Here is a 26,577-nt window from a genome sequence, read left to right on the forward strand (position 1 = left end):
GTACTCAAATGGCCTCTACAGTCACAAGATGTCAATCGAATAGAGCATCTTTGCGATGTGGTGGAACGGGAGATTTGAGCCATAGGTGTGCAGCCGACAAATCTGTGCCAACTGTGTGATGCCATTATGTCAATATGGACCAAACTCTGAGGAATGCCTCCAACACCTTGTTGAATCTATGCTACGAAGAATTGAGGCAGAATTGGTTTCTAAGAGGCAATGTGCGTTATACTCTTACCATTGTGTTGTGGGGCACCTCGACCCATCTGCTGGTTCACACTGAAGGGGTCATGTTGGTTTGGGTTCATCGCACTTCGATGGAGAGCGGAGTCTGAGTTGGTTCTGTGTAGAGAGATAAGGACAAATGTTTAATGAGCTCTAGCATCTTGGACAGAAGCAGATCTATTTGGCAGGACATAGATTCCATGAGTCATTTTGTTTCAACTGCATGTTCATTCAGACCTAACAACAACAGAAATCCTGCAAAGTATATTAGCAGTGATGCGTGACAGGGAAATGCAGAAAGAGGATCATGCCCCAAAACACTGCATTCCTTCACAGTCAAACCCTTGACTATTCTATAATGGCTTTCCAAAAGATAAAGCCTACAATCTTTTTCACATTTTGTTATGTTACAGCCTAACAATGTTATGCTGCCACCACCATTCTTCACTCCCGGGATGGTTTTGGCCTGGTGAATAAGTGTTGCGAAGTTTACTCCAAAAATTACACCTGTCATTCACAACAAATAGTTAAATTTTGTCACAACAGACCAAAGAATCTTGTTCCTCATGGTCTTAGAGACCTTCAGGTGCTTTTGGGTAAATTCTAGGCGGGCTACCATGCGCCTTTTAGTAAGAAATGGCTTTCACCGGGCCACCATACATCTACCATACAAGTCTGATTTGTAGATCGTTGCAGAGATGGTAGTCCTCTTAGAAGGTCTACTCTCTATTCGAGAGAACACGAGAGCACTGACAAGGTGACCATCGGGTACTGATTCAACCCCTTAACTAAGGCCCTTCCCCCCTGATGGCCAGCCAGCCAGCTTTATGAAACATCCGAGTGGTTCTAAACTTCTTCCAATTAGGCATGATGAAGCCTACAGTGCACATTGGAATTTGCAAAGAAGCAGATTTTTTTCTGAACCCCTCTCAGATATGTGCCTCGAGATAATACTGTCTTCTAAGGTCTACAGTCTATTCCTATGACGGTTTGGTTTTTGTTCCAAGTTAACGGTCAAATGTGGAACCTTATATAGACAGGTGTGCGCCTTTCCAAATCATGTCCAATTGTCTGAATTTGCTATAAATGAGTGGCTGTCAGGGCCTGCAAGGCCTTCTCCACAGGCCTAAAGATGTCTAAACCATGCGATATTATTTATATTTTGTCAAATACTTATTGAATAATTCTAATTTGTTTGTCAGCTTCTATTCATTGCTTTTCCCCAGGTTGCGCTGCTTCCAGATATTTAAGCATTTAACCAATTACATTTCCGCCATTACTTGGTGCCAGAGTCGGAAATCTAACCGGAAGCTTTTACAGCTTCATGATAGCTGTTTTCAAGTGAAATGAAGTCATGTTTATTAGTGACGCCCTTAATCAGCAAAAAAGGGCTGCACAGACCACAGATTATTGCAAACGATAGATCTATTATTACTATTACTATTATTACAGCAGCCCCTGATCTTTGTTCCTGCATTTTTTGATCCCAAAAAAATAACTTACAGTTTGGGTGCTCGCTACACGAGAGTATGTATTACTGTATTTGAGACTGATCCGTGGAAGATATCGCTGACCACAATCGCAAAACATTGAATGCGATCACTTCTCTCAACCCACTAAACATCTACGGTCTATTTTTAGTAACAATATCCAAATCACTTGCATGGATGTTTATTATAGATACGGTAAGTTTTGATGGCAATGGAGCAAAGGCGGAGTTCCTGTTCATTTATTCCCGCCCACACTGAAATGTGAGTTAATCATTGTGGTTTTGTCCTATTACCAATATCTAGAGTTAAAGTTTCAATGCAATCTTTTTCACATTTTTTAAAATATATTGGTACCCGTTAAGACAGCAAGTCAGGCTACTAAGAGGAAACGTTCTGCATATATCGCCTCTTTCAAGCTCAAAGTTTTCGATTATCCTGAAATTGACGGAAAATGAGCAGTCAGACGAAAGTTCACTGCGGAGCCCGGCCAGACATGGTGCCACCGCGTGGGGAATTTGCCATCAATGCCTTTGGCTTCAGAACACCAATGTTGCAGTGCCCTTGTGAAGCATTTTTCAGCTGCGACCGAGTTTTCAGCTCTTTTTGCAATTGCCTAAGTCACTTGTTTTCGCATCATCTGACCATTCTATACGTGTCAACACATACATTTCCCTGTATTTTATACATATTTTGATCATTGCAAATTGTTTTCCAAACAATTTTTGTACGCATTTTTTTATTCTTATGATTTCGGCTTGTCCATTTCAGCTCTAATCCGGATTGTTTCAGTCACTGGTAGCAGACAACATCATCGTAGATTGCTAAGAAAGATGAAGTTTGCGAAGTCCTGCAGAGGTCTATGTATGTTTAGCAAAATTACATTTACTGAAAGTGGGCAATTTACAAAATAGATGCTGGAAGAATTATTTTTTCTCAATGAGATATACCTATAAAGGCAAAACAAACCCCTCTCATCTAGAAAAACGTGCACAATTGGTAGTTTACTAAACAACTCCCATGCCCTTGCTGCTTTCAACAATTGTGTCACATTTGCAAAATATGAGTTATTCCAAGAGACTCTAGCATGAATTTTTTAAAAGAAATCAGAGTTAAACATCAAACAGTTCACACAACAAAAAGTGACTGACAATATTAAAATGTAAATCATGTTGCAGGATACTATCTTGTGGAAGTCCTTGATTCCTACGTGATATTAGTAAAGGAGAAAGAAGGGATTCATGTATTGGACTACATAGAATATCAAGAAACAATGGACAAAAAAATAACTAATACACCATGTAGGACATTAGTTGAAGGTAGTCTTTTAGTGCTTTAAAGAGTATGAGAGAATCAGAGTGATGTTAGAAAAGTAGCAACAGTTATATTAATAATAAAAAGACAATTTGAGATTGCAAAAGGAATATTAAAATGGTGGTAATCATGTGAGCGCGGGATGAAAAAGTCAGCAGAGACTACAGCAAAAATACAAAAGTGGGGCAGAGAGGTCAAGGATCACCTGTTGAGTTGTGATATTAATCTAAACCCAGGGCGCTTTTCCTCACTCCACGGGGGCTGATCCCTTCAAAAGAAACAAATGTATTTGGAGTTAGGCAAATACCTGTGGGCCAAAAAAAATGCTCTCGTTTACCTGCGCTGTAATACAAGCAACAAAGATTTGTACACACTTTTTCAGATTGTGTTACTGTTAGACAAATGCAGAAAGAGCAACAATCTCTCACAGATGTGGTAACTTGTAAATAAACAGAAAATGTACGGGAAAACATGGACATTAGTTTAATCCTGGGTTGATGTTTCTGTATTAAAGATTTTTCATCTGGGTGGGCATGTGTACATGTCTCTTCAAAACGTGATTTAACACTTTATGAACCAGGCATGAAAATAGGTCGTGGTCAAACGGCGAGAAAGGTGTAGAGGCTAAATTTTCTGTGTATAACCCAACAAAATATTGTTATGTTTATCATCTTGGCTGAGTTTAACATCAAATCGCTTGCATAAAATCAGGTTGAATTAACTACGGTGATTAAATGGTCTGTATTGTATTCCTATAGCACTTTTCAAGTCACTTAAGAGCTCCCAAAGAACTTTATAATGTGCTTCACACTTCACACGGATAGTCAGAGGCAGCCATGCAAGTCAACTACCTGCCAATCGGGGGGATTGGGGGTTCAGTGTCTTGCCCAGGGACACTTCGACATTTAACCCAGAGGAACCAGAAATTGAACCCTGCAACCTCTCATTCCCAAGACGAGCACTCTACCTACTGTGCTACTGCCGCCCGAGATTCATTCTGTTCCTGACCAAGCTAATTACCAGGCTAAGATTATCCCAAGATACAGCTGGCACTTTGACAGTCTCGCGTGTGAAAATTCATGGGAAAGATAACTAGAACTATAATTACAATCGGCAAATGTGCAACAGATTAAGCAAAAATGTGCAAAACAGACGAGTTCATGCTGTGCTTAGTCATATAGACTAGATTTTCTTTATTCCACTTTCATTCTTTTGGCTTTATTATTGTACTGTTCTCAGCTCAGGGATGCTGCTGGAAATGTGAATTTCCCTTCGGGGATGAATAAAGTATCTATCTATCTATCTATCTAAGCAATACCTCTCAGGACAACTCCACACCAACTCAGTGCAACACACTGTGGTTGCTATTATAATTTTGTCACCTAGATCAGCGTGCCAAGAAATTAAAAATACAAACTCTTTTTGCCACAAAATCTCAGAAACCCCTCCCTCAAAACGTTTTCTTCTTGGATTTACACAATTCACCTAAGATCATCGTTTTAAAGTTTAAAATGGTGATGTTTTTCCTAAAAGTGAGAGATGTTCATGCCTGAATTATTCACCCCTGGTTTGTTAACAACTCTATTAGGTCTGGGAGTAGAAAGCATGCAGTAATGGAAAAAGATTTATCAAGGCATACAATACACAGCATGCATGAGCATATGTGCACACTTGCACCCTCAGAAAAAAATAAAAAAGATGCAAATATGACATGAGGAACAATCACAGATCAATACAACTGAGCTCCTATCAAAAGACAAATTTAAAACAATTTGTTTTGTAGATGACAATGACAGTCAACTCAAAGATCATTGAACAAGATCTACATACTTTTTTTTTAATCCAAAAAAAACACATCGATAATACACTAAATTTATAAAAGGAATATCTGCAGGTTTTTCCCCCTTTATAAGTCAAAGAGTAGTGCTTTTTCTATTATTTTGTATGAATTCACGGTCACAGTTCTCTGCAGTTTGAGCTTCTTTGAAAGCAGTTTGTGTTCCGTTTTCTGTCTAATATTATGAATATATTTATCACAGCAGAAACCAGAAACATTTATTAAGACTAAGTTATTGGACACAATGTTGCATTGTTTTGCTGCACAGATAAAGATTGGCTGTTAGATATTCAATTATTGCAGCATAAAACACAAGAGATTTTAAATATATATCTATAAATGTGTGTGTGTACACTAACACAAACGTGTATTTATTTTGAAGAAACACAGCCAAAAGCCTGCCTAGCACTTGAATAAAAGCAAAAAGAATGTCAATGAAAAAAACTCTTGAGACATTTAAAAAAATGTCTCCTTTGAAGGCCCTCCCACAATGCTGGGCCATCTCCAGGGAGCTTGGTCTGGGATTTTGTCCCAAGAGAGGAACACAAGGACAAAGTTTGGTGAAAAGATGTGGGAGAGCGTGAGACTTCATCATTGTAATGACCTTCAAGTGGACTCAACTTCCTACTCCACACCAAAATTCAACACAGACAACTAGATACAATTACAAAATTACGCTGGGTGAGGTATATTCCTGTATTTTTACCTCCAGAACAATCGTATCAGATTGGTTGTGAAAGATTGTGGTCCGGGAAAACTTGTTCTAGCCTTATAGAGTCGAATGTAATTCTGGGAAAGCTGCTGAGACAGCAAAACCAAACATGTTGAGATTTTCAGATCTGGGGTAACCATTTTTCACATTAAAGGTAACCTACCTGAGTGGCTGTGAAATATGGTGGTAATATCAAAACTAATTCACCCTTTCTTGGGTGGACAGACACAGCCAACCAAACAGATATCGTATGCAAACTTATTCGATTCCAAATTAAAACATTATCACCACCCTAGCTTTGCTCGAGGGTGATAAATAGCTTTATTCTTGATTACATTGGCTGTTATGGTAACAGATGTGGTTGGTGTTGTAAACACTTCCCACTCCATTAGCCCAGAAGAGACAGCAAACTAGGCAATTATGCCCACATAACAAAACAAACAAAAATAAGTTCCCCGGATGGCTATTAAAATGAGCTCAGGATCTATTCTTTAGAAAAGGAAAATGTGAATACCTGTCAAGCAATCATTTTGGTGACGATTTCCGAGCTGCCTGCTGAAGGATTACCTTTTATTTGAAAGAAGTTAATTCAGGGGTCAGCAAGAAGCGGCATTTAGAAGAGACTATAGTGTTTTCAAGTATGATATATATCGGACAGCCCCTATATTGGGGGTCAGCATGCGGCTTTCAGGCGCTTCGAATGACTCTCTGGCGCCTTTTCCAAAAATGTTTGTTTTACAACACACATGTATAATATACAGTGTGGCACCTTTCAGTGGTTATTTTACTCCATGATTGCTAAACAACATTTAACAATTATTTTTTTGGGCTTTGCTTAACAAACAGCATATTTATATCACCCCACAAGTTCTCAATTCGATCGAGATCTGGGGATTGGGCTGACCACTCTATAACATTTATTTTTTTGGGTTTGGGACTAAGACTTTGCTCATCTACTTATGTGTTTGGGGTCATTGTCTTGTTGAAACACCCATTTTAAGGGCCTGTCCTCCTCAGCATAAAGCAACATAACCTCTTCAAGTATCTTGACATACACAAACTGATCCATGATCCCTGGTATGCGATAATGGGCCCAACACCAGAGTAGAAACATGCCCAGACCATGATACTTGCTTCACTGTCTTCAATGTGTACTGAGGTTTGAATTCAAAGTTTGGGGGTCGTCTCAGACACGGTCGGTTGATCCTGGACCCCGAAAACTTTAATCAGTCCACACAATGTTCCTCTGTTTTTCTTTAGGCCAGCTGAAGCATTCATTGGCGAATTGTAACCTCTTCTGCACATGCCTTTTTGGTAACAGGGAGACTTTGCGTGAGATTCTTGAAAACAAATTTGCTTCATACAGATATCTTCCCTCACAGCACTTAGGGGTAACTGCAGACTGTGTTTGATCATCCTGGAGCTGATTATTGGCTGAGCCATGGCTTTTTTAAAATTTCCATCCTTTTTTAAATTATTTAAATTCCCTATAGACAGTTGTCAATAGTTCTGTATAATCTTTGTCATTGGAAATAACCTAGGCATCATCTGCTAACAGAGTAGGCCTAAGTACTTGAATCGCAGCAAAAATATCATTTGTGTATACACTGAAGGCTTTTGGTCCCAACATCCCTGTATAGCCAGACATTAAATGAGTTTGAGTTTTATGTCCCATGCTAACGTATTGTTCCCTGACGCTAGGGTAACTTTGTAACCAATTTCCAGCTTTTTTTTGAATTCCTTATTTTGCTTACTTGCCTGTTAAAATTGAAAGATTGTGTCAAATGGCTTCTTAAGCTCCCCAAAAATACCAACTGCATTCCTTTTCTGATCGCGTGCATTTGTAATTTCCTCTGCCGCCTCACTTATCCCTATTAAATTGGTTATGGAATCAATACTGACCTACACTTATTATTTGATGTTCTTCAAAGAACTTTTCCAATCTTGAACTAAAAAGCTTTTTTAATTTTTGAGAAAATAGGAGCAGTAGACAAACTGGTCTGTAGTTGGAAAATAGAAGTTTCAGGACTTTCAAGACGGTTGTGGTTTATTCATCGCTGAGATGTGGCTCAACCTGAGGATACCTGATGAGAGCAGGCAGCTAGCGAGCTGCTTTAAAATCACTTTCTTACAGAATGAATCAAAGCCCTCCAAATTCATTGTATTTTTGTATAATGACAATAAAGATCATTCATTGAAATGCAATTATATGTTCTCTGTTTTTATTTCTACATCTATGGTTGTTATTTGGTTAATTGTATATTCACAGTCAGTGAGGACATCGTCTTGAGGCAAGTTTGACTCTTGAGTGAGTTTATGAAGGGCCATCGCTTTATGAAGGGATTTTCCCCATTAATAGCGATAACCGAGGGATTGCTGCAACCCCATATTGGGGCCTTTACATTCTTGTTAAGAACCAACTTGTCCAGTTTTGTATTGATTGTGTTCTCCCTTTACTACTTCCAGAACTCTTCCCTCTCTCTGCTTTATTGCATGCTTATAGACAATGCTGGGGCCCCGCCACACAGTTATTTAATGACTAGCTGTCAAAACTGCCGACCTTGTCATTATTTACCCATCAATTAATTGACTTATCCAATATTGCAACAAGCCTAGCCATGCACTATGTTGCATATTTTAGAACAGCGTTTCTCAACTGGTGGGTTGGAACAAAAAGTGGGTCGTGGACCTGTTTTCAGTGGGTTGCAGTTCTGTGCTTTGGCAAAATAATGCTAAGAAATAGCCTGGCAATAGTTCCCTGCAAATACAAGACGACACCCACCATTAGATACCAAATAAAAAGACAGCTAAAATTTGTATACACATTTTGAGCATGATACAGCGGAAAATATATGGGCGGCATTGGCTCAGGAGGTAGAGCGCTCGTCTTGGGATCAAGGGATCCCAGTTCGAATCCCGGCTTGTCCGTGTTTCATGTCGAAGTGTCCTTGGGTAAGACACTGAACCCCTAATACCCCCAATAAGCAGGTTAGCGCCTTACAGGCTGCAAGGCCGCTATTGGGAAATGTGGAGCACATTATAAAGCGCTTAGGGAAGTCATTGACTTGAAAAGGGCTATGTAAATGCAGATCATTTCATTTCATATGCATTTTATTATAATGAAGATGAAAGCTACTGGAGTGAAGCATTTTGGATTGCATAATAAAATGTATGTTGTATTATTTGAACACAAGATGTCGCTGCATTACGTGGTGCAACCAAGAACGAGTGTTAAAAAGGCCAAAGAAGAGTACAAAATACGGGGACACAAGTGACCAGAAAGCACCATTTTTCTTCTAATTTTTTTGCGGACAACGAGAACAAAGAAAAAAAAGAAAAAAGGAGAAAGAAGTAGCAGAGAAGAGAAAAAAGAAGAAAAGCAAGGGAAGAAAAAGGAAAAAGGGGCGAAATGCCAGGTTTTTGTATACCTGTAGTAGCGAAATGGCTGACAAAGATGTTAGCTTTTTATGCAACAAACTTGAAAAATGGAACTTTTTTCTTGATTTGGGTCACGGCTTGTAATTGAGGTCTATATTTGATAGTTAGGGTCCTGAAGTCAGACTAGTTGAGAAGCAATGTTTTAAAACATGTTACATTATCAAAACTGGTCAAGGCATTTAAAAAACATTTTATTTTACTTATGTTATATTTTAAAGCACATGGTTACCCATTTAAAGAAACCCCGCTGTTTCATTGGATCAAAGTGAGCCAACCTGTTTTGTGCATGAACAAAGCAAGTGGGTGTGGCACTTTGTCATTGTCTCACACAAGCTGGTGTATTGCATTCTAAACAGAGCCTGGTAAATGGCTGTTAGGGCACCATGGAAGCCCATGACAAGTAAATGCAAGTCACATCTTGAGGGGCAAACAATGAATACTTCAGAGTATAAGCTTAAATTGTTAAGAAGTAGCTCCTAATTCAACTCGTTTTCCACACACACAAGTGGTTATTGTATGCAACAAATAAAAAATAAATTGTAAATGAGTTAAAGGCTAAAACAGCCATGAATTATCAGTTATCAAACAAATAAATGAAAAAGTTGCAACCCCTTTAACATGCAAGGGTAATTCATCATTCACCACTGTACAATTACATGAACTTATAAAAGTTGCTCAGATCAATTCCACAGTTCCAATTCAAGTCAAGTCACGTGTATTTGTTAAGCCCTTAAACCAAGGTAAAGTAAAGAGTCTCAGTTTAAATGCACCTGAACAAACAGCATTATGAAACATTATGACGTCATTATGAATACCAGAAGAAAGTGGAAAAGTTCAAAGCAGGGATGGGATACAAGAATATTTTGTATTTACTCATCTACCAGAACACTGTGCAAGCATTAATATAAAAATGGAGTGAGCATAAACCTATTGCAAACAGTCCTCCTAAACTGTCAGTCCAAACAAGGAGAAAACTAATCAGAGAAGCAACCAAGCGGCCCATGATTACATTGCAACATTTTCCATGAGTGACAACGAAAAACAAAGCCCGTTAGACTTGAAGCCTGGCGCACAGCCGAAGCCAACCGTTTGGGGAATTTGGTGTTGATGCTTTTGCCTGCAAAATGCTAAAAGCGCAGTGCCCCCGCATATCTGACACCTTTCTTTAGCGGCGCGGTTTTCTTTTCCCCTCTAAGTTGTTTATGTCAAGTATTTTCAGATCATAACACCATTCAAAAAGGCGACTACCATATATTTTCAGGTTATTCTGTGCTCTTGACTTCAGATTTATTTTTAAATTACTTTGTATTTTATCTTTTTCTTTGTATATTTATAAGTATTTTAAACACCATGTTTTCCGGAATATAAGTCTGTAGCGTAATTTGAGTGGTAAATGAATTTATTTACCCAATACTTTATTGGCCAATTAAATTAAGGAGCCAAAATTATTTTATTTCAAAACTTGTCTTGCCTTTTTGGAGCAGCACATACGTTTTTAGATTATATCAGGAAAAGCGGATACAAAAACCTTTTTCCTTTAGGTTTTCTGAAAGGTAGCTACACACAACTTTAAGTGAATTCCTTTTACAGACGCTCCCCTACTTACGAACATTTGAGTAACGAAAAACGGTAGATACGAAAAAAAATTTGAGATGTCGAAAAATATCCGGACATTGCTGTAAGTTAAATTTTGTATGCACCTTTTTCCGAGTACAGGACATTACTGTAGTGCTTCTTTCCGCCGCTACCAGCGTGTGCCGCTCTGAGAGCTCACCAAGCATCCACCCCGAAGAAGAAATCTGGCTTCCTTTTCCTAGTTTGTGTGTAAACATACTGTACTGTATCTCCAGCGCACTAAGAACTTTGACATTTTTATTGTTTAGTACCTCTTGCATCCTTTCAATATGGTTGGTGTAAAGTGTAAAGAAGAGGTGACCCGTTTCTTTTGAAATGAAAATGCAATAAGAAAGCTTGATGCGGTTGAGAAAATGGTTGGATCGCATTTTTTCGGTCACTTTTTACCACGGAGGAGGACCTCTTGAAGCTCAGCTTCCAAAGTAAGTTAAACTCAACTTTATTTATCTTTATAGAGCATATTACTTTATGAAATGTTTATTATTTAGTACAAAACCTTAAACATACTCATATAAACCTTGAAATAAATTCCATACAAAATATAGCACTGAAGCAACTTCCGAAAGAATTAAAACTTACTAACAATCGTCTGGAACCTATATCATTCGTGAGTAAAGCGGCATCTGTACAGTGCGATAAGTAATTAATATCACACCTTCATGATATTGTCACTATAACCCTAGTATACACAGAGAATGAGACAGAAATAACAAGTTTTTGAAAACATTTTTGTAAATGAAGGACTCACCTTCTCCAATTGTTGTCTGGAGGTGGGGACAGGTATACATTTCCATAAGGAGATCTTTCCATGTAGGTTTTGGTCAAGGAAAAAGTTGCTATTCGTTTGAATTTATTACTTTGCTTAGAAAGTGTGCAAAAATAAAAACAAAAAGTTAGAATGGAAAAATGGTCCACAAGCCAGATACAGCCCGGCAGAATTTTAATATGGCCCGTCAAATGAAAAGTACAAAAACGTTTAATAAAACGTGGGGTTTTTTTTTGTTCCCAGAGTCCCTTTATAATATATATATATATATATATATATACATATACCAGAGCCATGTCCTCCTAGTGGGAGGTGGCTAGAGTCTTTTCTGACTCTTTCTGGGAATGACTCTGCGAAATTTGTAATCATAAAATAATATAAATGTCAGGACTTCATGTATTTGTGTTTGTTATTTTCATTAATCAAGCATGAATTATATTTTAGGATATGTAATAAAATAATAAACAATAATTTTAAAATATTTTTCAATTTTATGCTTAGAAAATTACTTTTTTCAAAACAGTTTAAAAACAAAGTTAATGAAATGATCTGTTAATAAACAAATCTAAAATTACCTTAAACATGTTTATTTTTTCATGAACGCATACAAGAAATTTTAGATTGGCCTTAGAGGTAAAATCGGGCCTAAAAAAATTCAGCCCGTACCCGACTGAGTGTATTAAGTCTGACCAAATAATTTTATGTGAGGGACCGAGTCCGAAGAAAACACATATTTTAATTAGGGCTGGGAAAAATATCGCGTTAACGATTTGCGTTATAATACTTAATCTAACACGTGAAAATCTACGTAACGATTAAAATCCCGCCCTGGGCACGCCCCCAGGTGTCAAGCCGCGCTGTTCCAACAAACTAAGAAGAGTCACTTTCGCTTTCTGAGGCTAACGCGGCGTAGCAGGCTAGCGATGGAAAAGAGAAACACGTTTAGGCGGACTGTTTCGCTTTAAAACATTGCCCGATAGGAATATTGACAAGGCGAAAGTGATATGTATGCTTTGGAAGCTGAATTGAATTACCATCGGATCACTTAAAAGCTAAGTACCCGATGCGGTGGTACAGTCAGACAGCAGACCTCGACAAACAATCTTGAAGCAGTTTGGTGCAAGAGATGGGTGTTCTACAATGTATACATAAGGAATTTGAATATTTTGTTTATGGAAGATTTGTCTTTGACACCACAAGCTTTATGCACTTTTGCTTTACTTGGTATGCATTTTTGTTGAAATATTTACGACAGCAATACAGCACATTTACAATTCAACAGTGTTGACATAAAGTACTTGAATATCTTTGTTATGAAAGCTATCTTTGGCATTACAGTCTGTATGCACGTTTACAGTACTTGGTATAGGCCTATACCATTTGACATAAGAATTGTAATCTTATTTTTCTATACATATATTTTTTTTTATATTTCCTGCCATTTGTAAAATCTGAATTAAAAAAATTAATCACGATTAATTTATTTCAAAAATGAGATTAATTAGTTAATTTATTTTCATCGATTCCCAGCCCTAATTTTTAAATTTTATCTGTGAGGACTCAGTGAAGGGCGATTTTGGCAGGAATTTCGAGTTAGACTCGTGCTCAAGATTTTACCTCCAACTGGCCTCTGTCATTTTTTGTACTTATTCGTAGCAAAGGTATTGGTATCAATCATTTACTTAACGCAATACGGCCTGCGATTTAAAAAATGTGACCACCCCTTAACTAATTTTCGGTGTCAATCATTCTGGGCAATATTTTAAAAGATCAATATTAACTCGAGGCAAACATTTGGATCATCAAAGTAGGTAGCCTGGGATGTAATGTACTAGTTAAATAAAACATTGGCAAATTCAAGCAAAAATTTCAAAGCCAATTTTCCTATTTCTCCAGTCCCATTAAGAGAAGAAATTCGGAATGAATTAAATATTTTATAGAGCCAAAAATATATATTGAGAACAATGTTCCCTCTAATTTTCCACATGTCTGAGCGTTCACACAAAGTCGGTGAGCAACGCTTGAAACAACAGTGAGCAACGGCAATCCCAAGTGTGGCAACTAAGTCATTAACAAACATGTCCAAAACTTGACATCACGTTACATTTTGCTGAGTTTCACTTTTGAATGAATTGACTAATGTATTATTGCAAAGGTTGTACGGCCTACAAAAGTAATTTGTTTTTACAACAATTCTTTCACAAGATTTCCATTTTTTTTCCCCCTGGAATCTTTTGTCGCATAATACTAACATTTTTGGGGGCTTATTTAGTCGGTTGCACGATACAGAACTGTATTTAATCACATTTTTTAGTGGAAGTACAATGTTGGCAACAAGATTGACTTGGTATAATTGGAAATTATTTGAATGAAACACAAACTTTTTCTTCTTTTTCCCTGTTTTTTTTTTTTTTAATTCCTTTAAAAAATCTCATTGTGTTTATTTTTTCCTAGCTGTTACTTTTTCTTTTTGTTCTCTATTTCCTTTGTTTCTTTCCTAATTTTTTTCTGGCTTTTTTTTTCCTGAATGTTTCCTTCTTTTTTCTTCCTTTTGTTTCTTTTTTTCTCAGCTTTTCACTACTTTTTCATTTTGGTATTTTTTTTTTGTTCTATTTCCCCCCCTTCCTTTAAGTCATTTTGTGCACAATTTTACATAATATTTGGTCGTGTAGGGATTAAAGAAGCAAAAACAACCTGGAGAGCCGTTTGGGACCCGAAAGAGCCTGTTCTTTTTAGTGAGCCGAGCCGAAGCAGCCGGTTCTCGAAAAACTCTACTGACTTTACTCAACTTCGTTCTACTTCGACATCGACTTCAAAATGCTGCATTTATAACACAGCGTCAGGGGAACCAGTGTATTTTTACCTTCATGCACTGTAACTTTGACTTAATTCGCTTCTTAATTAGCAATTTCGAGCCCTGATTTTTGTGAGCTGGCTAGATTTTCTTGTGCACAGAAAAGATCTGGGCAGTGCGCAATTGCGCACACCCGCAGCTTAGAGGGAATGTTGCGCTGGATAGATTTTCTTGTGCGCTGAGAATGTGCGGGCAGTGTGCGATTGCGCACGCGCGCAGCTTAAAGGGAACATTGATTGAGAATGTATTTACCAAGACAAATGATTTTTAAATCTTGAGTATTTAATGTATATTCGTTCTTGATAAAAAAAAAAACTCTCCTCAAATAGGTGTTGGGTAGAAATGATAATAATTTTTTTTCGGTCGCAGGAAGTCCGTCCAGATACAATTTACCACTGAGAAACACTACCTTAATGTTTTGCCCTGTTCAGGTGTAGCATGCATCTGTCCAAGTGGAGGCGACCTGTAGCATGCAAACTAATGGCAGCTGCCGTTATTCACGAAGGAAGAAGGAATGCGATGGCAAAGCAAAGCCTTCAGAGATCAGTGTCCGTGTCATTTTTAGCAGACTTGTTCAGAAACATGGCAGCAATTCATACATTCACAAGCATTTCACCAAAAATCCAAGCACTTTTCAATCCTTGAAAACACAACATTAAAATCCAAACATTTAAGGATTTCAAGCAAACGTACAAACCCTGATTACATTAGATCATTTACCTCAAGAGTTAGTCCAAGCTCTGAAAAATGCAGGGCTAAAAATGAGTCTCAGCCTGCCTCTAACCGTAGCACAAATGTACTAAAAGGGAAGGGGGGAAGCTGGCAGGAGGCCGGATAATACAAGATGAAATATTTATCCTCTACCACATTCACATTCATTCAAATGCAATGGCTTTGGGGGTGTATCGTTGAATCAGTGGGCAAAGTGTGTTACATGCAAATGTAACATATTGGGTGTGAAGAAAAAAAAAAAACCCTGTCGGATTATTTCAATCCATTTTAAGATCCTTTCAGTATCTCTCAGAAACAAGCTGACCTGTACAATTTAATGCTAGAATATGAAAGAAGAGTTCTAAGTGAAAGTGTATTTTCCCCTTTTATGACAAGTAAAATTAGCCTTTCACACACTACCCGGCTTGGCTGAGATTCACCATCCTGTCCCCACATTGGCCTGGACTCAGTAAAATCTGTTAGAAGCACTATCATTTCAGTGTACATCAAGCCATTTATAGAGGGTTTATCCCATTAGGGGTGTTGTGAAGTCAAATTTGGCTAACTGTACAGTATAGACTTGTCTGATATTTAAAGCTGCAATTTATTTTTGCACTTAATGATGTTTTTATAAATACATCAATACACGTACACTGAGCAATTATCAGTACTTATGAAAACACAAACATGCAATGTGCATTTACCCCACAGTCAGTCAGTGCATTATTTCTGCTTTTCTGTCAAAACAGGTGCTTATCCTGCAGAGCAGATAGCCAATAAACTAACCAATACCAGTTCACCCAAAATTAAAGCACTGTTCAATCCTTAAAAACAAAACATTAAAATTAAAGAATTGTAAAGATTCCAAGCACTCGTATGAACCCTGTATTAAGCTATTAATACTACTAAAAAGGCCAAAAATTCGGTCAGATCTTTTTAAACTGTGGCGTAAGTTATATAAGCAATAAAGTTGCAATCAAAACCAAGATCCACATGCCATGATCACATTTTCTATTTTCACATAAAATATTCCACATTTAAAAAGGATATCTGTCGTCCATGTTTGTCAATTGGCCTTCGATGAGGAGAGTTGATGCGGTTACGTTCTCTGTGGACTCTCTCGACCAGTCCGTGGTGGCGAGTACCTCTTATGGAATCCATGCCGGAGGGAAAACCTCCCTGAGAAATAAAAAACTCTATAGTTTTGTTTTTAAATCACATCTGTGAAAAACTCAAATGTAGCCAGGAATCCACTCGAGAATTTTAATTTTGACTACAATTTTGAAAAGATTCAGATTCAGATTCAGATTCAGATCTACTTTATTGTCATTCTAGTACACGTGTATACAGAACGAAATGTCGATGCATCTGACCCCCACAGTTTCCTTGAATGTACAGATATAAATAAAGTTGTATTGTAATTGGCTACGTATAGTATTTTACCATAGTGCCGATAGTGCAAGAAGAGTAGCTAACCAGATGTGCAAAATGGGCAGTCAGGTTAACAAGTCAGGTACACAGTAACATTAACACTGTAACAATAACGCTGTAATTACCATAGTGCAGAGAGCACTAAAAGAAGACCATGTGTACACTGGTAATGTGGTAATTTATGTATTTGTCCCAAAAACGAACATGAAGCAGTTCTTATTTAAATAATATATATTTTATCATATTATATATATTATAGGTGTTCTAAAACAACCCAATATCTGATTACTTTATGAAACAAAGATTATATTAAATAAAAGCATAGAATATTTTATACAGTTGTGTATATTTACACTCGTTCTCACCTGAAATTCAGCGCTTGTGTTGCTAATCTGATTTACATTGGGCAAAGAGCCCCCATAGTACTGTGGTCGTGAGTGAGACAAACGGAGTTGCTGGATCTTCTGGAACTGCACCTTTCAGTCCCCCAAAAAAAGACAACACAAAAAGAAGATATATGGTTAAGAGTGATGAGAAATTGGTAACACAAAGACTATGTTTGAATCGTCTAATAGTCTTGGTATTATAATTAGTATCAGTATATCCCACAAGGAGAAATGGATGCTCTGACTAGGTTTTCCTTCGGCCGGCAAATGACCAGTTCGGGCTTTGGACTAAGCCACTGGAAGTCCGCTCATACATTGTCGATGCGACGCATCTTTTTGCTAATGAAAATCGAAAAGCACTTGCAGAGCACATTGACCTGTAGCATTGTCCATACAGGACTTTCTCAGGAAATTTAAATATTGTGAAAAAGTTCCTTATTTCCTGTAATGCAATGTAAAACAAAAAAGTCAAACATTCAGGATTAATTATCATTCACATGAAATATTACAAGTCTTTAATTGTTTTAATATTACTGATTATGGCATACATTCAAATGTCCTATCTCAAAATTTTAGCATATACTAGAAGTGTATACATGTAATCACCAATATAAACCATGCAACACAACCAAAAGATGCTAAAATCCATTGCCATGGCTTTCAATAATTGATTGTAATGGATTTTGTTGATTCATTGTTGCAGCCCTACTGGCAACCAGTTAAGAGTGTCCCCTGCCGGGCCCACTGCCCAAAGATGGCTGGGATGGGTATTAGCACCCCGTGACCCTAGTGAGGATAAGCGGGGCAGAAAATGGATGGAATGAATGGACAACAAGGGTTTCCACCCAAAAAGTGATTCATTGTAGCATTATTTTGCTTGATACAACACATCAGAATTTCAAAACATTCAGATAGACATTATGTGATTTCATTATAGAATCATTAAGGGAAGATTAAAATGTCATGCTGTAAGCAAATATTGTCCCATTTCTACTTAAGTTTGGCATTGGATTCATGATACCAAGTACCTTGGGAGATAATACAGGCCTTGGCTTTCCACCAACATGAAAGAGAAATAACATTTTAAAAAACAAGCCACAATAACATGATCCTCTTACCGTTTTCAATTCTACAACTCCAAACCTGCTCTCATTCACAAAGAAAATTATTTATATATATGTTGATTTAAACATTTTACAACTCACAGGCTCTGAATGTAATTAAAAGCAAGAAATGGCACTGAGGGCATCCTAGCTGTTTACAGTATGCGTCTTTTGGCTTCAGCGGTACACACATTGTCTAGAAATGTGGTTCAGTCAGTCGCACAATAATAATTTTGTTAAAGGGTGTACATATTCAACATCTTTGAAGTCAAATGTTTTAAGCAATATTGCAAACTAACTAATCTGTGCCCCAATAGGCAAGCGGAAGCAGGAGCGTTTAAATGCCCCTCTTTTACCATTTACCTTGCAGGCAAGACATTCAAAATCCAAACAGGACAAAAAAAACACCCAATGAAATGACATTTCAGGACAGCAATTGTACAGCTAATGCATCAAATAACATCTAAAACTTAAAGAAATATTAGTTTTTTTTATTTTCTTTAGCGGGGCAGCACGGCGACGCAGTGGTTAGCGCATGTGCGGCACAGTTCTGAGGTCGTGGGAACCTCCTGCGTGGGTTCAAATCCAGCTCCCGGCCTTACTGTGCGGAGTTTGTATGTTCTCCCCGTGCTTGTGTGGGTTTCCTCCGGGCAGTCCGGTTTCTTCCCACATTCCAAAGACATGCATTTCAGGTGAATTGGCCGGTCCAAATTGTCCCTAGGTGTGACTGAGCGAGTGAGTTGTCTGTCCCCGTGTGCCCTGCGATTGGCTGGCAACCAATTCCGGGTGTCCCCTGCCCACTGCCCGATGATTGCTGGGATGGGCTACAGCACCCCCGCGACCCTACTGAGGATAAGCTGTGCAGCTAATGAGATGAGATTTTCTTTAGCGTACAGGTTTATTAAAAACACTAATAGAATTTGTATTAAGTGATATAGATTAGGAACTTTTTTAAGATCATTTATGTAAATCATTCCATAAATGAATACCTTTTGGAGTGGGACAATGTTTTTTTAGTTATGTGCAAACACACTGGACTTTGAAATTATGGATTCCTCTTAGTTGATAAGTGTCTGCTGTGTAGAAACACAACTGTTGAATATTTGTTGGGATTTGATGCTTACTTGCTTTATACACACCAATAATTGAGATTTAAGTTTAACTTTATCATTCAGTTTTAACACGTTTAGTAATAAAAAAGTGTGTTTATATGTTGTCTAGAATGAGCATTGTGCACAATCCTAACACCTTTCTTCTGCTGTCAAATAAGTGTTTCTATCCATCCATCCAATATCTGCACCGTTTATCCTCAGTAGGGTTGCAGGGGTGCTGGAGCCCATCCCAATCATCTTCGGGCAGTAGGCAGGAGACACCCCAAACTGGTTGCCAGCCAATTGCAGGGCACACAGGGACAGACAATTCGCTCGCTCATTCACACCTATGGACAATTTAGATCGGCCAATTAATCTGACATGCATGTTTTTGGAATGTGGGAGGAAACCGGAGAAACCCACGCAAGCACAGGGAGAACATGCAAACTCCACACAGGAGGTTCGATCTCATGACCTCAGAACTGTGCCGCACACTCGCTAACCATTGCGCCGCCGTGCTGCCCGGCGCCAGGGCATTTATATAAAAAAGTTAGGCAACATATTTTTTTAAATCCTAAACTTTGAACAATGCATCATTTACAAACAAAATTGGCATGAAAGTTTCAACTTAAGTGTTTGACTGTTTCATCATGAAACAAAGTTAACAAATTTCAAGGGAAGAGACAGTGCTGTGAAACAGAGAAAAAAAAATCTGAAAATAAGTAAATCAAATAAGGTAAAAAGAAAAGTAATAACAATGACATGTTTATCTCTACAAAATGGGCAAATCCTTGAGCAAAAATAATTTTCATATTGGGAATGTTGATATTATTCCAAAATGTAACCCCCAAAAAACAAATTTGTTGACAACATTTTTAAAAAGTGGGTTTGTTTACATTTTTTGTGGGTAAACAAAATCTACACATAAATTGAAATGTACTGCTCTTTCGTTTTTGTTTTTTAGGATAAGCAAAGATATATGATCTTCGGATAAGGTGGTAGGAAGAGTGTCTTACATATTTGCAGGTGTATAGAATACATGTCATTTTGTTTCATTTTTCAAGTTAATTGACAAACACTAGCATTTTTTGGTTTGATATTAGAGTTTTGTGGTTTTGTGCATTACTTTTCTATTTGTCCGAGACTATTTGAATAAAGGAAATTAGAACTGTCTTTAAGAAATCCAATTCATTGATCAAAAAATAAATAAAAATAGGCCGATTCATTGATTATGAAATGAATCGTTAGTTGCAGCCCTTCTATATATATATATATATATATATATATATATATATATATAGATTATCCGGTAATAACGTGTTAAAAATGTCACAAATTAGTCTCACCAGAGTATAAGTCGCACGTGATAAATGTCCCTAATTGATATGTAATCCTTGCACTAATACTCAGTTCATAGGGCCCTGTTTAGGTGTAGCAAGCATCTGTCCTCTTAGGCATAACCCATAGGGGGAGACGACGCTTCATTAGAAAATGCCATAAAAACTCATGCCAGCTGCTGTTGAGGAAAAACAAAATGCAATGGCAATGCGAAGCCACAAGAGAGCAGTGTCAAAGTAATTTTTAAGCAGACTTGTTGAGAAACATAGCAATAATTTTAAACATTAACAAGCACTTGACCCAAAATTCAAGCACTTTTTAATCATTGTGCAATATACTGCCCCCAAGTGGTACAAAAAAAAAGGAAATATTTCATTAGCTACACCGCTTATCCTCAGTAGGGTCGCGGGGGTGCTGGAGCCCATACCAGCAATCATCGGGCAGCGGGCAGGGGACACCCTGAACTGGTTTCTAGCCAATCGCAGGGCACACAGGGACAGACAACTCACTCGCTCATTCACACCTAGGGACAATTTGGACCGGCCAATTCACCTGAAATGCATGTTTTTTTTGAATGTGGGAGGAAACCCACGCAAGCACGGGGAGAACATACAAACTCTGCACAGGAAGTCTGGAGCTAGATTTGAACCCACGCAGGAGGTTCCCAAGACATGAACTGTGCCGCACATGCGCTAACCACTGCGACGCCGTGCTGCCCAATAAAGAAATATATATATATATATATATATATATATATATATATACATATATACACATTTACATTGATTAGTTCATATATGTTTGCCTATCCCGCGACTCTACTGAGGATAAGCGGTGCAGATAATGGATGGATGGATGTTTGCCTATCACAAAAATGTTAATTTTAATTAAAGAAATGATAGATTGATAAATTATTTTACACTGTGGAATCCATACTTAAGTCAACGCCATGTTTGTCCGTCATCCTTCCGGCAAACAGACAACAGATTGCCATCTATCTATCTACCCCGGTCATATCTCTAGAGGGGTGACCGACAGCAAGACCAACACTTACAGAAAAAAACAAAAGAAAAGAGGGAAAAGTAGCAAAAACACCAAAAAAATGCCCATGGCCAGCAAGACAGTGTCATCTAGTGGTCAAATATTACACATTGGGGCTTTAAAAACACAAATTTTAAAGTGACAGCATTTTTTAAGGATTTCAAGCACCCGTACACACCCCGAAGTTAAACCTACGCCTTTACGTAGCACAGATCTAAGCAAATGCGACTTTGGAGTACTTGTGATGCACAGCAAATGGAACTGGGTACGACAGGGATGGAGGGGAGGATGGATCCATGTGCAGCAGTTAAGCTCATAGGGTAAAACACAACAGGGATGGAGGGAAGAAAGGAGGGATGGATCCATGTGCAGCAGTTATTCTTATGGGGGGAAAAAACAATATTTACCCTTGAAACAGTCAGATCCGTCATCAGCTGTTCGAAGGCTCGCGTCTCCTCTGCTTGCTTCTGGTTGTGCAGTGCGATCTTTTCACTGAACTTCCTGGGGTTCGAGCCCCCTGTGCCCGGGGAGCCGGACATCATTCTTCCAACTTCGGCTAACTTGTGAGGGAACTCTGCCCAGTGCTTTCCCTGATTTTAAACTTTTCCCAGTTGGCCCTCCATTGAAGAAAAAAACAACGTGGGATCAACTTATTAAATGCAAAAATGATAAATACATTGCTCCATTGAAAAATAGGAGTTAGTAAAGATTTCCAAGTTTCTTTACGATCTGTGGTAAAACTTGTTTCGCGAGTGAAGTTTTGACAGAACGAAGTTAATGATCCAACAGAACTTCATATTGACACATTGCCAATATCCAAATATACGAGTTTGGTGTTGACGTAGCTTAGCTGTCAAAGCTAACATAATATGGAGGTGAGCGGCTAGTAGCGAGGTCAGCGAAACTGCTCTCAAATACGCCTAGAACATTTTACACACACAAAAATTCAAGCTTTCGACACTTCTTCAGTTTTTTAAAATTACTTTCTTGGTTATTTAGCTTTCTCCCCCAAAAGAAAGTAGAGTACCCCGTTAGCTAATACCTAGCTAACAATGTTAGCCCAGTTCCCAAGCAATGGAGCCAAGCTTTTCTCGCTAAAATGTATTTCAACAAGTGTCCTCTGGTCTTATCGGGACTCTGTCAGTTTCGAGTTTTCTTGACAATAAACGTAGAAAAAAATCTCATCTGCGCATATTGTCGCTATTACTTAAAACTGGGACGCGCTTCATAAATTCACACTTAAACATCTAGATCAACGGCGAAATCGAGTCTTGCGTTAATCCACAAGCAACAGGAGACATCAAACTCCGAGCCGATGACTCCGTTAGTAGAATCGAGAACAGCCGAAGGTTAAAAACTGGTTTCCTGGCCGCAATTGGAGCAAAATAATCCCATCGGGGTGCCGCATTCGTTTGCAGTCACACAAAAAAATGTCGCTTGAATAAAACAAGTCAGACCCGACAGCTTGTTATCCAGTCTGTCTTGGCCGCGAGAAAAACATTGCCTTGTTGAATTCCATAGATTGGCCACACGGGGGCGACAACGCATCCCACCACTCGAGAAAATAAATGAACGACTGTAACTCTTATAAAGTTATAACAAAAATATTGTCGTTTTAAAGCCTAATTCACATACCTGTCAACCTCCACGGCTCCATGCACTTACAAACTGTTGTATTTTCCCTTACAAAATACAAAATAATCTTACACCATTTTTTCCCCAAACGTGTTTATTTATGTAGTTTAGAATAGAATAGACTATACCATTATTGTCATTGTTACAAAATGGGTTGAACATATTGGACAACGAAATTGGGGGTGGCGCTCCAGTTTCACATTTTACAGTGAGGATAAAAAACAGAAGAAGACAAACAAAGAAGATAAAGGAACAAAGAAGATAAAGGTTATAATTCACACAGTATTTACACAAGAAAGTGTGGGCATGTTGGGTGCAGGGTTGGATAGGGTTACTTTAACTTGATTACTTTCAATTACTTTTGGATTACTCCAATACCAAATATGCTAATAAAAGACAAAATAAACTAAATATGAATAAAATGATGACTCACAACACGTGGTAAGCTTTCTCTCCTGGCTTTGATCTCTTTGATCTCCGGCAAAACTAACATAAAATGCGACAGAAACAAAATGAAAATAAATCCAAACAGCTTGCCAACATCATTTTTGCCGTTCAATGTATTCCGTTGCTCCCCAAGCCTGCACAAAATTTAGTAATTTTAAGGTATCCACGTTCAGTGGCGTCACCGGGGGGTGTCCAGAGGTGGCCACGGCCCCCCTATAAATGTGTTTACCACCCCACTGGCCACCCTGTTTGCAGGCAAATAAAACTGTTCTGAAGCATACTGATAGCCTGTTCATCAAAATCGGAGATTATTGATCTCCTTGGGCAAGCTCCTTTGTTATTTTTTTGTTCAGTATATTTGTTCAGACAATTTAATAATTGTGTTTGCATTATATGAGGCAACCATATGGGTGTATGTTGCATATACGTCTTTTCTTCCGGCGCCGTCACGAATGGCAGCCACTCCAGCAGCTCCCGTGTTATTTTCGATTGTTCTCGATTGTTCTCAGCTCAGGGATGCTGCTGGAAATGTGAATTTCCCTTCGGGGATGAACAAAGTATCTATCTATCTATCTATCTATCTATCTATCTATCTATCTATCTATCTATCTATCTATCTATCTATCTAGTCTGGTAACCAGTTTATCCCTGTTGTAAAGTTATTTTTGTTATATTTTGTTCATTTAGTAATAATTACATGTTTTTGTGTCACATTAACGTTGTGTTGTAGCTATCCACTTAAGATATGTCTGTCTCTGTACTTGCTTCTATTTGTATCTGCCACCTGGTGACACAGGGCCAACTATAGCGAAATATCATACCATTAGAACTGACCGTAAAAATGCTCAACATGGAGGAGTTTTGCTCATGATTTCTCATGGTATAACTGTGTTTTCTGTCGCTAATTATCAGTTCGATAGAATTGAGTCATTAAGTTGTGATATTCTTATTTCTGGGGTGAAGCTGAGAATAGTGCTTGTATATCGCTCTGGTCTGAGCTCTTTTCAGGCCAACGTCGCTATGTTCGAACATCTGAATTCTATTTTTGATACTAAATTGCAAATTCTTCTTATGGGTGATTTTAACTTTCCTGACCTTCACCACAATTTTCTTCAAAATTCTGATACTAATCTAACTTCAATGTTCAAAAACTTGGTTTCAAATGCAGGTTTCTTTCAGCATGTCGATAAACCAACCAGGGGGTCCAACGTATTAGACCTTGTGTTTTCCACTGACAGATATTTGACTAAAAACATTGACGTTGGGCCGAGTTTCTCTACCAGTGATCACGATTCTGTTACTTTCCAACTTAACCTGGCTCTTAAAAAAGACACCGCTGCTCAGAATTACATAAATTTTAAAGACTGTGATCTACATGGCATGAGATACTTTCTGTCTAGTGTCAACTGGTATCTCTTATTTGATAATTGTGGGAATATTGAAGAAATGTGGGCAATATTTAAATCTGTTGTTTACACTTTGATATCTGTGTACGTACCCTCAGTTGCTGTTACACCTCACGTCAACCGTGATATAGCTGAATTGCATAGGCGAAAGCAGTTTATCCACAAGCTTTATAAACGTGATCAGTTGGCATACTTGGAAAGTTATCAAGATGCTTCAAGGGAACTGCGGAGGGTCATCAGGCAGGAAAGGGTGGCTGAGGAAAATAAAGTTCTAGAGGCTTATAATACTCGTAAATTATTTTCATACATCAACCGTAAACTAATTTCTAGGGCATCTATTCCCAACCTGAAGGCATCTGACGGTACCGTTGCTACAAATAATGCTGATAATGTCCGTATATTAAATGATCAGTATGCCAGTGTTTTTGGTCGTGACAATGGTGTTTCACCCGACTTTCCCAGCAGAACTTCAGCTGTTCTGAATTCTGTGGAACTTTCAAATGAGTTAATTCATAGATACTTGATAAAACTTCCCAGCAAATTTTCAGCTGGCCCTGACAGAATTCCAAATTTCTTGCTTAAAAAGCTAACTGACTTTTTATGTGAACCATTATTTTACCTGTTCTCTAGATCTTTTGAGGATTCACTGAGGACTGGCTTAGTGCTATTGTCATACCCATTTTTAAAGGGGGAAGCACAACAAGTGCAGCCAACTATAGACCAGTTAGCTTGACTTGCTGCGTCTGTAAAGTGTTTGAGAAAATTATCTCAGATGCCATATGGAAATTTATACAGGAGCACAATCTTTTTACGTTTAAACAACATGGGTTTAGGTCCGGACATTCTACCATGACTAACTTAATAGCTCATGGTCTACTTGTGACTCCGAGAGCCAAGAAGTCTGCGGGCTCGAGAGCGTTCTCCATCCGGGCCCCGGTGTTGTGGAACGCCCTGCCTCTGGAGATAAGATCTGCAACCTCAACGGAAGTTTTTAAATTGAGGCTTAAGACACACTTCTATTCCAAAGCATATGATTGATGCCCACCTCGTATTCTGTTTTGTCCTGTCTTTTTCTGAGGCCTGCCTGGCTGATACGAAGGAGAAGGATGATTTGGGATGGGTCAGCGGACCGGGGTCTGACCTGCAGCATGTCAACCCCTGCATTTACCAGCTGGCGTCGTCGTTGATGTCATGCTCTTTCCGGACATTTTCAACATCTTACCTAGTGTTTACTATTCTGTGTACAGTAATGCTAATTGTAATTCACCCTGTTCAATCCTGGAAGGGGGATTACCACATGTGAGGTCCTTTCTCAAGGTTTCTCTTTTCTCCTCACACTGAGGTTTTTGAGTTTTTCCTTGCCCGCATGCTGGTTTGCTAGTTTAAGATCAGGTAATTGTGTAATTTTGTAACTGTAATCCTGTGCAGTCCTTTGAGACATTTTTGTGATTAAGGGCTATATAAATAAATAAATTTGACTGACTGAATTTGAATAATATTACCAGTATGTTTTTTGTTCACAATATGGCTGGTCATGTTGTTTACTTAGACTTTTGCAAGGCTTTTGATAAAGTGTCTCATAACAAGCTTTTACAAAAACTGAAATGTTATGGTATTAGTGGAAAACTGCTTGAATGGATAACTGCATATTTGTCAAATCGTAAACAATGCGTAAAAATTGATGATGTTCTTTCAGCGTGGTCGGAAGTTTGTAGTGGGG

The 26,577-nt window shown here is 38.2% G+C and overlaps 1 protein-coding gene across 3 annotated transcripts in view; it reads right to left on the bottom strand.

Moving 5' to 3' along the window:
* Positions 1-22,862, bottom strand: part of crtc3 (CREB regulated transcription coactivator 3) — a 53,036-nt gene extending 30,174 nt beyond the window's left edge. For 2 of the 3 annotated variants that reach the window (XM_088334096.1, XM_088334095.1), the window contains exons 1-6: positions 21,777-22,862; positions 16,776-16,886; positions 16,028-16,158; positions 11,397-11,456; positions 3,232-3,294; positions 239-342 (exon numbers count right to left, since the gene is read on the bottom strand). In XM_088334096.1, coding sequence (XP_088190222.1) covers positions 239-342; positions 3,232-3,294; positions 11,397-11,456; positions 16,028-16,158; positions 16,776-16,886; positions 21,777-21,911 — 604 coding nt within the window. In that variant the 5' untranslated portion in view covers positions 21,912-22,862. The remainder of the gene's footprint in view (positions 1-238; positions 343-3,231; positions 3,295-11,396; positions 11,457-16,027; positions 16,159-16,775; positions 16,887-21,776) is intronic. The other variant, XM_088334097.1, reaches the window with a different exon arrangement.
* Between the last annotated feature and the right edge of the window lie 3,715 nt (positions 22,863-26,577).

The sequence above is a fragment of the Urocampus carinirostris genome, chromosome 4 (assembly GCF_059441175.1).
Source record: "Urocampus carinirostris isolate Australia breed hairy pipefish chromosome 4, RoL_Ucar_1.0, whole genome shotgun sequence".
NCBI lineage: Eukaryota > Metazoa > Chordata > Actinopteri > Syngnathiformes > Syngnathidae > Urocampus > Urocampus carinirostris.